The sequence below is a fragment of the Gopherus flavomarginatus genome, chromosome 1 (assembly GCF_025201925.1).
Source record: "Gopherus flavomarginatus isolate rGopFla2 chromosome 1, rGopFla2.mat.asm, whole genome shotgun sequence".
Classification (NCBI taxonomy): Eukaryota; Metazoa; Chordata; order Testudines; family Testudinidae; genus Gopherus; species Gopherus flavomarginatus.
The window spans coordinates 375181904-375196628 of NC_066617.1; the positions used below are offsets into that span (position 1 = coordinate 375181904).

The following is a 14725-nucleotide window of genomic DNA, read 5'->3' on the forward strand; positions in this document are numbered from 1 at the left end:
GCACTGTCACCTCCTTCTCTTATATTTCAGAGCTGTGGCTTTTAATTGGGGATCTGTTACCTGACTTTTATCTGCTGGAATGCAAGGAGGTGCTAGAGGGGCTCCTCACTGGAACAATCAGAAAAAAATATCGGCATGGGCAAGACATATTTTCTCCTAGTTTCCTTTGAGAAATCAGCTGAACTGTTATTCTGTTAACTGTCAAAAACAATTCTGCGGGAAGCAGACATGCAACTAGAGAAATTTCAGCCCAAATGCCTAAAATCTGGCAAACTTATAAGCAACTGAAAATGAGGTCTTCTTATTGAAGGTGTCAGACAGTCTTCACTAAAGGTCATGCCACGAGCACCACATACAATGGCCAAACCACTCGTGTATCCCATTCAGCTCAGCTCTTCACTCCAGTAATGTCAGTGGCAAGAAGTTCCGCAGGTCAAATATACATTATGGTAACAAGGTTCTTTTATCAGTGTTGTATGTTCAGGCTTGAAATGTAACTGAATGTTCCCTTGTCTGTGTGTTATGAGACACAGTAAAGATATTTGCCTGCTCTACTTTTCTACTTTCTTTATTGATAGATCCATATGGTTTAATGTCAGACGGGACCACTAGAATATCCAGTCATACCTTCTCTGTAACACAAGCCCATTAATTTTCATCCAGCTATCCCTGTATTGATGCAAAGACTGTGTGTGACTAAGGCTGGGTCTACACTAGGATTTTACATCATAGAATCATAGGACCACAGGGTTAGAAGGGACTTGAAGAGTCATCTAGTCTATCCCTCTGCTAAGATGCAGGATTTGTTGTGTCTTAGTGATCAAAGATTGATGGCTATCCACACTTCCTTGGAAAACCTCTGTTCATGGAACTTCCATGACTACCCTGGCCACCTGTTCCATGGTCCTCCTCTTCTTGCAGTTAGGAAGTTTGTCATGAGATTTAATTTAAATCTGCTATGCTGGAGTTTTAACACATTGCCTCTTCTCTTGCCCATTGTGGTAAGAGAGAACAACTTTCTTCCAGCTGTTTATGGCAGCTTTTTGAAGTATTTGAAGACTGCTATCACGTCCCCACCCCTTTAATCTTCTCTTTTCCAAACTAAACACACCCAGTTTTTTTCTATCTTTGATCATATGGATTGTATTTCACCACTTTGTAATCATTGTCATGAAAAGGTAGATGGAAAAATTCTTACGTTCACCTACCTCTCACCTCTTGGGGAGGTGGATTAACTATGCTGATGGAAGGAGCCTTGTCTTTGGTGTAGTAGTGTAAGAAGCACCAAGGCAGCGCTGCTATAGCATTTTAATTGTAGACAAGCCTTCAGGCTGATTTTGCAATAAAGCATTCAGCCTGGATCTGCCAACATGGAGAGCTGAAGAATCCACCACTTCCCTTCTCAGTTTGTTCCAATGGCTAAGCACCCTCAGGGCTGAACATTGGCCATTATTTCCAGCTGGAATTTGTCCATGTTCAGCTTCCATCCATTGGGCCTTGTTTTGCCTTTCTCCTCTAGATTACAGAGGCCATCGCTATGCACAGTTTTTCCCCCATGAAAATGTCCGCTTGGTCAGGTTTTTTAAATAAGTTAAAGAGATGAAACCCTTCAAGTCTCTCATGGTCCGGCTTTTTCTCCAGCCTCTGATCATTTTTCTGGCTCTTCTCGGCACCCTAGAAAAAGCCCCAGTCACTGCAAGTGCTTTCTGAGGTCCCTCACTCAGCTAGTCTTTGGTCCATTTTATGTGTGCTCCAATGATACTGTAGAGTGTTCATTATTTAACATCACTCTTTTACCTTCATAACTTAAAATGAAATAGAAAAATCAAATATTATTGCCTATGCACAGTTCCCTTGATACACCAAATGTTCACCCTAACAAAAGAATGATTTCAGGATTGCTTGACAAGACTGGTTTTGCATAAACCTTGTCATTGACTAGCATTCTTTATAGTCTTAGAATTTTTTTCTTGAACTAAACCAAGACCAGCTTTTCCATTGTTTCCTAATCCTTTCAAACTTTTTTTTTAATCGTTACCTTCATTTTTTAATAGTTTATATTTAAAACACAAGAATTACCCTAAATTTTTTCTAAGGTTCCATTTCTTCTCAATATACTTAATAACCTCATTTTGGGTGATCCTTAGCTTTACCAACCAGAGCTATTTAAGTGATGTCTTTAAAGTCCCACTTGTCTTTCCCGCTGCTAGCTCTTAAGGTTACTCCACCCTGTCGTGTAGGAATTATTGATGCATGGAGTATCATAAAGTATTGAATTGGCATTAGAGGGGTTGTTGTTCATAGTTCATTTCTCTAAATAATTGTAACGTTATTTTTCAGTGTGTCAGGAGTGACCAATCTGCTTCACCCATGAGAATAGGCTCCAGTAGTGCGTGTACTGTCTTATATTAACATTGTCTCTCCATCCAGGCATTAGAATTGTGACCATCACCCTAGAGACTGGGCACGTACAAGAAGTCAGGGGAACGCACGGTACATACAGGTGACAGCCTTGTGCCTCAGAGTTGGACACCTTCTCCCCTACTCCATGTCAGATTCCAACACAACCGACATCACCAACCCCTCCACCTTCATCCTGAGGGGCATTCCTGGCCTGGAGGCAGCCCATGTCTGGATCTCCATCCCCTTCTGCACTATATATGCCATAGCCATCTTGGGGAACTTCACTATCCTGTTCATCATAAAGATGGAGCAAAGCCTCCGTGCTCCCATGTACTATTTCCTCTGTATGCTGGCTGTTACCGACCTGATCCTGTCCACGGCCACTCTGCCCAAAATGCTGAGCATCTTCTGGTTCAATTCCAGGGAGATCAATTTCAGTGCCTGCCTCACCCAGATGTACTTTATTCACTGCTTTACAATGATGGACTCTGGGATCTTGGTGGCCATGGCTTTGGATCGCTACATGGCCATTTGTGATCCTCTGAGACATTCCACCATCCTAACAAATTCTGTTGTGGCCAAGATTGAACTAGCCGTGGTGCTGCGTTGTGGCATAAGTGCATTGCCCTATCCCTTCCTAGTGAGGCGCTGGCCATACTGCAGAACCAACCTCATCCCCCACTCCTTCTGTGAGCACATGGCTGTGGTGAATCTGGCCTGTGGTGACACTCACCTCAGTGGTTACTATGGTTTCTTTGTGCTCTTCTCTGTGATAGGTTTGGATGTGCTTTTTATCACCGTGTCCTATATCAAGATCCTCAGGGACATCTTCAGCCTCCACACAAAGGACGCCCGGCTGAAAACGTTTGGGACCTGCAGTTCCCACCTTTGTTGCATATTATCTTTCTACCTTCCAGAATTCTTCTCCTCCCTCACACACCGGTTTGGCCACAAAGTGCCTCTACATGTCCTTGTTCTCATTGCCAATGTGTACCTTCTGGCGCCCCCCTTGCTTCACCCCATCATCTATGGGGTGAGCACAAAACAAATCCGGGACAGGCTGCTCAAGCACTTTACTCGTAAAGGGACCTATTTTTTTTATCCTGGTACTCAGGCTCTGTGCAGAGATGGCTGGTAACATGATGCTGGGCCCTCTTTCCTGAATCAATTTCTGGACAGTCAGAGAGACATTAAACCCTTTAATGAACTTATTGTGCTATGCCAGTATGGTAATCTGGGGAATCAGCCCATGTATATAATTCACTGGTTTGCCCCTTTTTAATTGATGTAAGTTGGACCTCTGCAACCCCCCCTTGCCCTGGCTCTTCCACCAAGGCTCCTTCCCTGCTGTGCCTCTTCTCCACAAAGGCCCCACTTCAGTTGCTCGCTTCTCTCTTCCCCTCCCTTTGTCACTCACTGTGTCCTTTTCACCTCTATTCTCCCCACCTCCAAGCGTATGGGAGCCATTTCAGACTTTGTTAGGCGTTGCCACTCTAACCATCTTGTTTTGTGGCAGAAGAAATGTATCTAATTCCTATATCAAGGAAAGAAATGTAAATGAGTGTTAAACCAACTCAGCTCCAACACAAACATGTCCTGATATTTTGTGGAAAGTCACTTAAGGAGCACCATTTAGAATTAAAATTTTAATGTATATGTGACACGATTGGTCACAGAGATCACCCTGGGACTGTCACCAGATGTGCTGAAATTACCCCTGAGCCAGTCTTCCCTGACAACTTGGGATTCCAGAACCCTGTGTTACCGAGCCAGACATGCTAGCCCGCTGCAACACAGACCCAGGGCCTGGGCCACGCCCCTAAAGCAGCAGACTTAACTGAAAACAGCTCAACAAGTTACCTGTTTCCAGCACCCAGACACCCAGTTCCCAATGGGATCCAATCTTCAAATAAATCTGTTTCACTCTGAGAAACAAATATTAAAAGATACAGTGACTAGAGTGAAATCCCTGCAAGCCGAATGGACACTTTTGAAGGACACCTTAAATACATATGCCAAATTAAAAAAAAAACAGTGAAAGAACTAAAAAAGAGCCACTGTGGCTTAACAACCATGTAAAAGAAGCAGTGAGAGATAAACAGTCATCTTTTAAAAAGTGGAAATCAAATCTTAGTGAAGTAAATATAAAGAAGCATAAACAATGCCAAGTTAAGAGTAAAAATGGAATAAGAAAAAGCCAAAAAATTGTTTGAAGAAAAGCTAGCCAAAAACTCAAAAGATAATAAAATTTTTTAGGTACATCAGAAACAGGAAGCCTCCTAAATAGCCAGTGAGGCCTCTTCATGATCGAGATACAATAGGAGAACTTAAAGATGAAAGTCACTGCGGAGAAACTAAATGAATTCTTTGCTTCAGTCTTGATGGCTGAGGATGTTAGGGAGATTCCCAAACCTGAGCTGGCTTTTGTAGGTGACAAATCTGAGGAATCATTACAAATTGAAGTGTCACTAGAATAGGCTTTGGAATTAATTGATAAACTTAACAGTAACAAATCACTGGGACCAGATGGCATTCACGCAAGAGTTCTGAAAGAACTCAAATGTGAATTTGTAGAACTATTATCTATGGTTTGTAATCTGTCCATTAAATCAGCTTCTGTACCCCATGACTGGAAGATAGCTAATGTAATGCCCATATTTAAATAGGGCTCTAGAAGTGATCCCAGTAATTACAGACCGGTAAGTCTAACATCAGGACCAGGCAGATTAGTTGAAGCAATTGTAAAGAATAAAATTGTCAGACACATAGAAGAATATAACTTGTTGGGCAAAAGTCAACACGGTTCCTGTAAAGGGAAATTGTGTCTTACTAATCTATTAGAGTTCTTTCAAGGGGTCAACAAACATATAGACAAGGAGGATCCAATTGGCATAGTGTACTTAGATTTCCAGAAAGCCTTTGACAAGGTCCCTCACCAAACCCTCTTAGGTAAATGAAGTTGACATGGGCTAAGAGGGAAGATCTTGTAATGGACTGAGAACTGGTTAAAAAACAGGAAACAAAGGGTAGGAATAAATGGTAAATTTTCAGAATGGAGAGGGGTAACTAGTGGTGTTCCCCAAGGGTCAGTCCTAGGACCAATCCTACTCATCTCGAAAAAGATATACTAGCATTAGAAAATGTTCAGAGAAGGGCAACTAAAATGATTAGGGGTTTGGACTGGGTCCCATATGAGCAGAGATCAAAGAAGCTAGGACTTTTCAGCTTGGAAAAGCGGAGACTAAGGGGGGATATGATCAATGTATATAAAATTATGACTGGTGTGGAGAAAGTGAATAAAAGTTATTTACTTGTTGTCATACCTATAAAGGGAAGGTAAAAGCTCTCCTGTGTACAATAGTATAAAATCCCTCCTTGCCAGAGACACGAAAATCCTCTTACCTGTAAAGGGTTAAAAAGCTCAGGTAACATGGCTGACACCTGACCCAAAGGACCAATAAGGGGACAAGATACTTTCAAATCTTGGTGGGGGAAAGGCTTGTGTTTGTGTGCTCTTTGTTTTGGGTTTGTTCACTCTTGGGATTAAGAGGGACCGGACATCAATCCATGCTCTCCAAATCTTTCTGAACCAGTCTCTCATATTTCAAACTTGTAAGTAACAGCCAGGCAAGGTTTGTTAGTTTTATCTTTGTTATCTTTGAACTTGTAAATGTTCCTTTTTGCTGAGAGGATTTTATCTCTGTTTGCTATAACTGTGAACCTAAGGCTAGCGGGGGTTCCTCTGGGCTCTTTGAATCTGATCACTCTGTAAAGTATTTTCCATCCTGATTTTACAGAGATAATGTTTAACTTTCTTTCTTTAATTAAAAGCCTTCTTTTTAAGAACCTGATTGATTTTTCCTTGTTTTAAGATCCAAGGGGATTGGATCTAGGCTCACCAGGAATTGGTGGGAGGGGGAAAGGAGGGGGGATGGTTAATTTCCCCTTGTTTTAAGATCCAAGGATTTGGATCAGTGTTCACCAGGGAATTGGTGTAGGAAGATATTCTGAGGGGAGGTAGCCAGAGTTTCCCAAGTAACTTTTAAATGATTTGGGTGGCAGCAGCAAAACCAGATCTAATCTGGTAATTAAGCTTAGAGGTTCTCATGCAGGTCCCCACATCTGTACCCTAGAGTTCAGAGTTGAGAAGGAACCTTGACACATGTTCCCAAAATATAAGAACTAGGGGCCACCAAATGAAAGTAATGGGCAGCAGGTTTAAAACAATTAAAAGGAAGTTCTTCTTCACGAATCTCACAGTGAGTCTGTGGAACTCTTTGCCACAGGATGTTGTAAAGGCCAATTCTATAACAAGGTTCCAAAAAGAACTAGACATATTCATGGGGGATTGGTCCATTAATGGATAACAGCTAAGATGAGCAGAGGTGTTGTCCCTAACCTCTGTTTGCAAGAAGCTGGTAATAGGCGCTGGCAGACATTACCTGTTCTTTTCATTCCCTCTGTGCCACCTGGCATGGCCACTGTCAGAAGACAGGACACTGAACTAGAAAAATCTTTGGTCTGACCCAGTATGATCGTTCTCAAGGTCACTGAAGTAGGACATGGTTGTGTTCACCTGGTTGAGGTTGTCTCTTGTGCTCTCTAAAGTAAAAGAATTATTTTAGCATCCTGTGCCTGGGATTCCAGGGTGGCCCACAGTGAGATTAACCAATTAGGGCAAACTGCGAAGACTGGAACTGACTCAAATGGGTGGTTATTCTAACACTTGGATTTCGCAAGCCAGCAACAGAACAACTTTCACAATGATTTACTGATTACACAGAAAACAAAATACAATTCACCTGCAGCAACCCAGCTTTTGGTACAAGATAGAAAAGTCAAGTATAATGATGATTATATCAAGCAGAGTGCCCTGGGGTCAGTGATGGGGCTTGTTTTGTTCAACATAGTCATTAATGATCTAGATGATGAGATGGATTTCACCCTCAGCAAGTTTGTGGATGACACTAATCTTGAGGCAGAGATAGATACCCTTGGGGGTAGGGATAGGATCCACAGTGACCTAGACAAATTGGCAGATATGGACAAAAGTAATCTGATGATGTTCAACAAGAGTAATGCAGAGTCCTGCATGCATTGCTACAGGCTGCAGACCAACTGGCTAAGTGGCAGTTCTGCAGAAAACAACCCAGGGATTACAGTGGATGAGAAGCTGCCCGTAAGTCAAGAGTGTGCTTTGTTGCCAAGAAGGCTAAAGCCATATTGAGCTGCATTAGAAGGCGCATGGCCAGTAGAATAAGGAAAATGATTATTCCCCTCTATTTGAAACTGGTGATGCCACATCTGGAGTATTATGTCCAGTTTGGTTCCCCCCCCTCACTACAGAGAAGATGGGGACAAACTGCAGAGAGTCCATTTGTCATAAACAGATGGTTAAAGTTAATGCCTCTTTTACTTGTAAAGGGTTAAAAAGTTAACCTAGCCTAGCCAACACCTGACCAGAGGGACCAATGGGGGAACAAGATGTTTCAAAAGGAAAGAGGGAAGTTTTTCCTTTGTTGAGAGTTTCAGTTTCAGCTAGAGTGAAAAAGATCAAGGAACCAGCGTCATATCAGAGTAATAAGTTTTAGAAAGGAATAAATAGGTTTATGTTTATTTCTTTGTAACCTGTCTTATGCAATTAGAAGTAGAATCAAATTAGGTATTTTTTTTTGTGTAACTAAATTTGTGCCCAGGGAAACATCCTCTGTGTTTTGAATCTGTTGTCTATGAGAGTAGCTGGTATGCTAATCTCTCCCAGAGGGTTTTCTTTTACCTTTCTTTTCTTTAATTAAAAGCCTTTTTCTTAATACCTGATTGAGTTCTCCTTGTATTTAGATCCAAGGGGATTGGATCTGGACTCACCAGTGATTTGTGGGAGAAAGGCGGGAGGATGGTTAATTTCTCCTTGTTCTAAGATCCAAGGGATTGAATCTGGACTCACCAGGGAATTAGTGAAGGAGTCTCTCAAGGCTACCCAGAGAGGGGAAGGTTTTGAGGGGAAAGGGAGTGATCCAGACACTGAAAATTCTGGATGGTGGCAGTAATACCAGATCTAAGCTAGTAATTAATCTTAGAAGTGTCCATGCAGGTCCCCACATCTGTACCCTAAAGTTCAGATTAGGGAAGGAATCTTGACACCATAGGAGGACAATAAAAACGATTACAGGGCTGATTTACATGACTTACGAGGACAGGATGAGGGAACTGGGCTTATTTGGTCTGTACAAGAGAAGAGTGACGGGGGATTTCATTACAGCTTTCAACTGGCTAAAGGGGGTTTCCAAAGAGGTTAGAGCTAGGCTGTTCTCAAAGGTGGCAGAGAACATAACAAAAAGCAACGATGTCAAGTTGCAGTGGGAGAGGTCTAGGTTGGATATTAGGAAAAACTATTTTACTCGGAGGGTGGCGAAATTACCTAGGGAAGTTGTGGTATCTCCATCATTAGAGGTTTTTAAGGCCTGGTTTGACAAAGCCCTGGCTGGGATGATTTCGGTAGAGTTGGTCCTGCTTTGAGCACTGGTTGGAAAAGATGATCTCCTGAGGTCTCTTCAATCTCTAATATTCTATAATTCTATACTTTAAAAATGTTCTATCAACCTCTAAAGATTGTCACATCACGTCCCAGATCAGATCAGCAAGTATTTCTGATCTTACCCAAATACACTCTACAGCCGATTCTTATTAACTGAATTAAGATTTAGTAAAAAAAAAAAAAAAAAAAAGAAAGATAGTATTCATTAAAAAATCATTATACAGACAGACAATTCAGTTTCATAGTACAGATGGTGTGCTTCAGATTAGCACAGAGTTCCTTCTCAATTTAATCCATAGATTATTGTCCAATGTCAAGGTATTCAATATCAGGGAGATCTGGGGTGTAACTAGAGACCACAGTCTTGTGTCTCTAGCTTACCCTGATGAAGCTTATCAGATCTGAAATAAAAAGGATCAGGTCCCAGGATCCCAATATACAGTTCCTTGGCAGCACAACTGTCTTCAGGTGAACAATCAGCTTTGGAAGTAACATTATATTTCCTAAACATCACCAGTAATTAACTTCCTGGATTAAAATAACATAATTATACATTCAGCAGTTTGTAGACAGTTTACCACAAAGATTAGAGAGACATGTGGTCAATGATATTATTACACCCAATTTTTATCCAATAATATTTCCTTTTGAACTTTGAATTAAAAGAATACAGCCTTACACAGGAACCATTTGGTTACATGGTTCAGCTCTATCTCACTAGAGGTAAGCAGACTACTAGAGTCACTCTCATCTCACAATACAAGTCTACATTTAAAGCTTTAGATTATCTAACATGGAATGACCCTAATTACCATGTACATACTTTCCTAACAAGTTTCTATAAATTGAAATTAGGTGACAATGGACTAGATGCCTTGGGAGGTCGTGGAAGCACCTTCACTGGAGCTTTTCCAAAAAAAGATGGATAGTCATCTGTCTAGGATGGTTTAGATGCAAAAAATCCTGTCTCCTGGCAGGGGATTACACTGGTGTAGACCAGGTCTTAATCATACTCTAGTTATGGAGCTCAGTAAAGGGGTATATTCATGAAATATAATGGTGCACGTTATACAGGATGTCATTCTGGATGATCTAATGGTCCATTCTGACATTCAACCCTATGAGTCTATTGACACAGAAAATAAATCAAGTCCTAGCACCCTTTTGCCATAGCTACAGATGAAGGTCAAACTATGGTTTCCAGCTACAGAGTGTTAGTAACTTGAATACAGGTGGATACAGCATCCCTGTTCAGTACAGGCAGGAACATTTGTTCAGTCTCATTCCAGTACTTAAAAGCTTGGGTGCTCTGCACAGGAGAAATACCTCAGATTTGCCTGATGAGGAGGCAGAGAGTTCAGCTATAGGAATCCAAAAGCCCTGAAGCCGGGGCAGTCCTGGGAAGTCTGACTGAACCTGAAACATTGAATTTCAGTTCCAGCGGGGAGAGACTGGGAGGAAATGAACAGAGAGGGCAAGAACAAATCCGGTGCAAACACTTATCCAGTCTCTATCCTGTCTGTAGGGTGTCCCTTTTTCCATGGCATCTTTGGGGGGAAGACAAGGCCACTGTCCCCAGGAACATTTTATTGGTGTTGCTTTTACTAAGTCTGTTCCCCCGAAGTAACCCCAGTGAGTATGATTTGTCAGCAGGTATCTGAATGGGAGCAGACGTAGACACCCATAGTTCATCCTTCCTGGAAGTGGGGAGCTCACAAATGCCAGTAAGTTCAGAAAACCTCAGATTCACCATGAAAGGATCATACAGACTCAGGGTCTGCTCATGCAGCCTTTCCGACACATCTCACAAAATGATTGACTAAGGCAGGAAAGTCTTTTTTTCCTGTCATCCTGCCACTCAATCTCTGTGTGACCTTGGCCAAGTCCTGTCTCCCTGTGCCTCAGTTTACCAGTCTGTACAATGGGGATATGTTCAAAATGACTTTCCTTTGATAGGTGTTTTCAAGATTCTTCTGTGAAAGGTGTTGCACAATGTAATGATAGTTACTGATGAGAATTTCTGATTGCTGATACCAAAGCCCTCTGTATTTACAGCAAGCCTTTTTGTCCTCCCCCCAAGTCATCTCTCTCCAGATCTGTCTGTCTACATCTCTCTATCCCTGCTGAGCATTCACAGGGCTTCAGACCCTATGGCGCTCCAGGCATTATCCCTAGTTTCCTTCCTTATCAACTCTATTTTTTAAATATATACAAATATATACAAATACAGAAAACAGCCAATTTCCCTCTGTCTCAGCACAGAATTAAAGAGTTCTCATCTCCTTTTCAGAAGCTGCTTTAATTACTGTTTACTCTTTAAGCTGCATAATTAGCAGAGAAGCGGAGACAGGCTTGTCTCCAGCCTCTTTCCATTCAGATGCTGCTTCTCCCCTAGAGGCCGAATAAACCTCACTAGGATTGCATAGAACTATACTATAAATGTTGCAGATCCCTGTGTTGGCTCTTGGCTGCCGATGCTGGGGTAAGAGAGACGTGGGACACGGCTACTTGAAGGGGATTCCCAGAAATGGCACTTCTGCTTCGGAATTCACAGGTACCCATCACTTGCTGAGGAGGTCACCTCTTGACAAACCGAGTGCAACATGGGTGTGATGGGATAGAGAGTAAGTCTGTGGTATTTTACACTCCGTGCAGCCATTACACATCCCAGGGTCCTTGCCTCAGGTGTAAAGTTTCCTCCGGTATCTTTGGCTAAAATGTCACTCTTCTCTATGTACCCCTGCCCATTCCAGCTGATGGTCTGTGGCTCCGAAGTGTCTGCATTTCAGTGCCACAGTGGATACTTCAGGATAAAAGGTGTTAGGAGCTGTACAATACAAGGCTGAATTCTGAAACCGTGGCCTGTATTTAGTTCGGGTCCCAATGAGGCAAAACTACCATTGGAGTCAGAACTGAATAAAGACTTCAGGAGTTATCTGTGTGTTAGTGCACAGGCACTGTCACCTTCTCCTCTTATATTTCAGAGCTGTGGCTTTTAATTGGGGATCTGTTACCTGACTTTTATCTGCTGGAATGCAAGGAGGTGCTAGGGAGGCTCCTCACTGGAACAATTCGAAAAAAAAATCAGCATGGGCAAGACATATTTTCTCCTAGTTTCCTTTGAGAAGTCAGCTGAACTGTTATTCTGGAAACTGTCAAAAACAATTCTGCTGGAAGCAGACATGCAGCTAGGGAAATTTCAGTCCAAATACCTAAAATTTGGCAAACTTATAAGCAGCTGAAAATGAGGTCTTCTTATTGAAGGTGTCAGACAGTCTTCACTAAAGGTCGTGCCACCACCACCACATACAATGGCCAAACCACTTGTGTATCCCATTCAGTTCAGCTCTTCACTCCAATAATGTCAGTGGCAAGAAGTTCCACAGGTCAAATATGCATTATGGTAACAAGGTTCTTTTATCAGTGTTGTATGTTCAGGCTTGAAATGTAACTGAATGTTCCCTTGTCTGTGTGTTATGAGACACAGTAAAGATATTTGCCTGCTCTACTTTTCTACTTTCTTTATTGATAGATCCATATGGTTTAATGTCAGACGGGACCACTAGAATATCCAGTCATACCTTCTCTGTAACACAAGCCTGTTAATTTTCACCCAGCTATCCCTGTATTGATGCAAAGACTGTGTGTGACTAAGGCTGGGTCTACACTAGGATTTTACATCATAAATTCATAGGACCACGGGGTTAGAAGGGACCTGAAGAGTCATTTACTCTATCCCTCTGCCAAGATGCAGGATTTGTTGTGTCTTAGTCATCGAAGATTGATGGCTATCCACACTTCCTTAGAAAACCGCTCTTCAAGGAGCTTTCATGACTATCCTGACTACCACGACTACACTGGCAACCTGCTCCATTGTCCTCCTCTTCTTACAGTTAGGAAATTTTTCATGGGATTTAATTTAAATCTGCTATCCTGGAGTTTGAATACATTGCCTCTTCTCCCTCCCTCAACTTTCTTCCAGCTCTTTATGGCAACCTTTTGAAGTATTTGAAGACTGCTATCACAGCCTCCCTTAATCTCCTCTTCTCTAAACTTAACATACCTATTTCTTTCTGTCTTAGATTATAATGCTTGTATTCCACCATTTTGTCATCTTTTTCATGAGAAGGTAGGCGGAAGAATTCTTTCATCCACCTAGATATCACCTCTTGAGTAAGTGGATTACCTATGTGTCATAAACAAATAGTTGAGGGTTAATGCCTCTCTTACCTGTAAAGGGTTTAGAAGTTCACCTAGCCTAGCTAACACCTGACCAGAGGAACCAATGAGGGAACAAGATGTTTCAAAAGGAAGGAGGCAAGTTTTCCTTTGTTTAGCCAGTTTCAGTTTCAGCCAGAGTGAAAAAGATCAAGGAACCAGCCTCTTATCAGAGTAGTAAATTTTAGAAAGAGATAAATAGGTTTATGTTTATTTTCTTTTGTAGCTTGTTTTTGTTCAATTAGGGAAATAATCACATTTGGGTATTGTGTGTACTAAGGGTTTTGCCCAGGGGAACATCCTGTGTTTTAAATCTGTTGTCTGTGAGATCAGCTTGTATGCTGTCTCCCAGAGGTTTTTTTTTTTTTACCTTTCTTTCCTTTAGTTAAAAGCCTTCTTTTTAAGAATTTGATTGATTTTTCCCCTATTTTTTAGATCCAAGGGAATTGGATCTGGACTCACCAGGGATTGGTGGGGGGGGTAAAGGGAGGGGGAAGGAGTAATTCTTTCTTTTTTTAAGATCCAAGGGATTTGGATCAGTGTTCACCAGGGACTTGATGGAGGAGTCTCTCAAGACTATCCAGAGAAGGGAGTCAGTATTTGGGAGTGGTGGCAGCAAAATCAGATCTAAGCTGGCAGTTAGGCTTAGAAGTGTACATGCAGGTTCTCATATCTGTACCCTAAAGTCCAGAGTAGGGGTGAAACCTATGACGCTATGCTTATGAAAGAAACCCTGCCTATGGTGTAAGTAGTGTCTACACAGAAACATTAAGGCAGCGCTGCTATAGCATTTTAATTGTAGACAAGCCTTTAGGCACATTTTACAATAAAGCATTCGGTCTGGATCTGCTGACATGGAATATTGGAGAATCCACCACTTCCCTTCTCAGTTTGTTCCAATGGTTAGCCACCCTCATTGCTCAGCATTGGCTATTATTTCCAGCTGGAATTTGTCCACATCCAGCTTCCACTCACTGGGCCTTGTTTTGTCTTTCTCCTCTAGACTACAGAGGCTATTGCTATGCACAGGCTTCTCTCCATGGAAGTGTCCGCTTGATAATATTTTTATAAGTTAAAGAGATGAAACCCTGCAAGTCTCTCACGGTCCAGCATTTTCTCCAGCCTCCAATCATTTTTGTGGCTTTTTTCGGCACTCTCTCCAGTTTTCCAGCATCCTTTTAAAATGTGGACCCCAGAACTGGATGCATTTGGTTTCGCCACATACAGAAGTAAAATCCATCCCCCTGCTGCAACTCATCACTTCATTTTTTATGCCTCTGAGGATTGCATCAGTCCTTTTGGTGTTTTGAGTTGGTTTTAAACAATGACCTTTAAATCCTTGTCAGGGTCATTGCACTGCATAATATAGTTCCCCAGACTGTGGGTCAAGCCTGCATTCCCTGACTGCATTAACAGATTTACCACTGTAAATACTCTTACCAATGCTCCAGATCAATAGATATGTCTTCCCTGTCCTTAGTGTGGCCAGATATCCCAATTTTTTAGGGACAGTCCCAATATTTGGAGCTTCTTCTTGTATAAGAGCCTATTCCCCCCCGCCTAGTCTCG

At 41.9% G+C, this 14725-nt stretch overlaps 1 protein-coding gene across 1 annotated transcript; it reads left to right on the forward strand.

The window, feature by feature from the left end:
• The first annotated feature begins 2548 nt into the window (after positions 1-2548).
• LOC127044544 (olfactory receptor 52J3-like) lies at positions 2549-3541 on the forward strand. Its single transcript, XM_050939552.1, has one exon. It carries the CDS (start codon positions 2549-2551, stop codon positions 3539-3541), a length of 993 nt encoding a protein of 330 aa, XP_050795509.1.
• The last annotated feature ends 11184 nt before the right edge of the window (positions 3542-14725 follow it).

Excerpts from the sequence above, each read along its gene's own strand:
- LOC127044544 (XM_050939552.1), top strand. The coding sequence starts at position 2,549 with ATGTCAGATTCCAACACAACCGACATCACCAACCCCTCCACCTTCATC.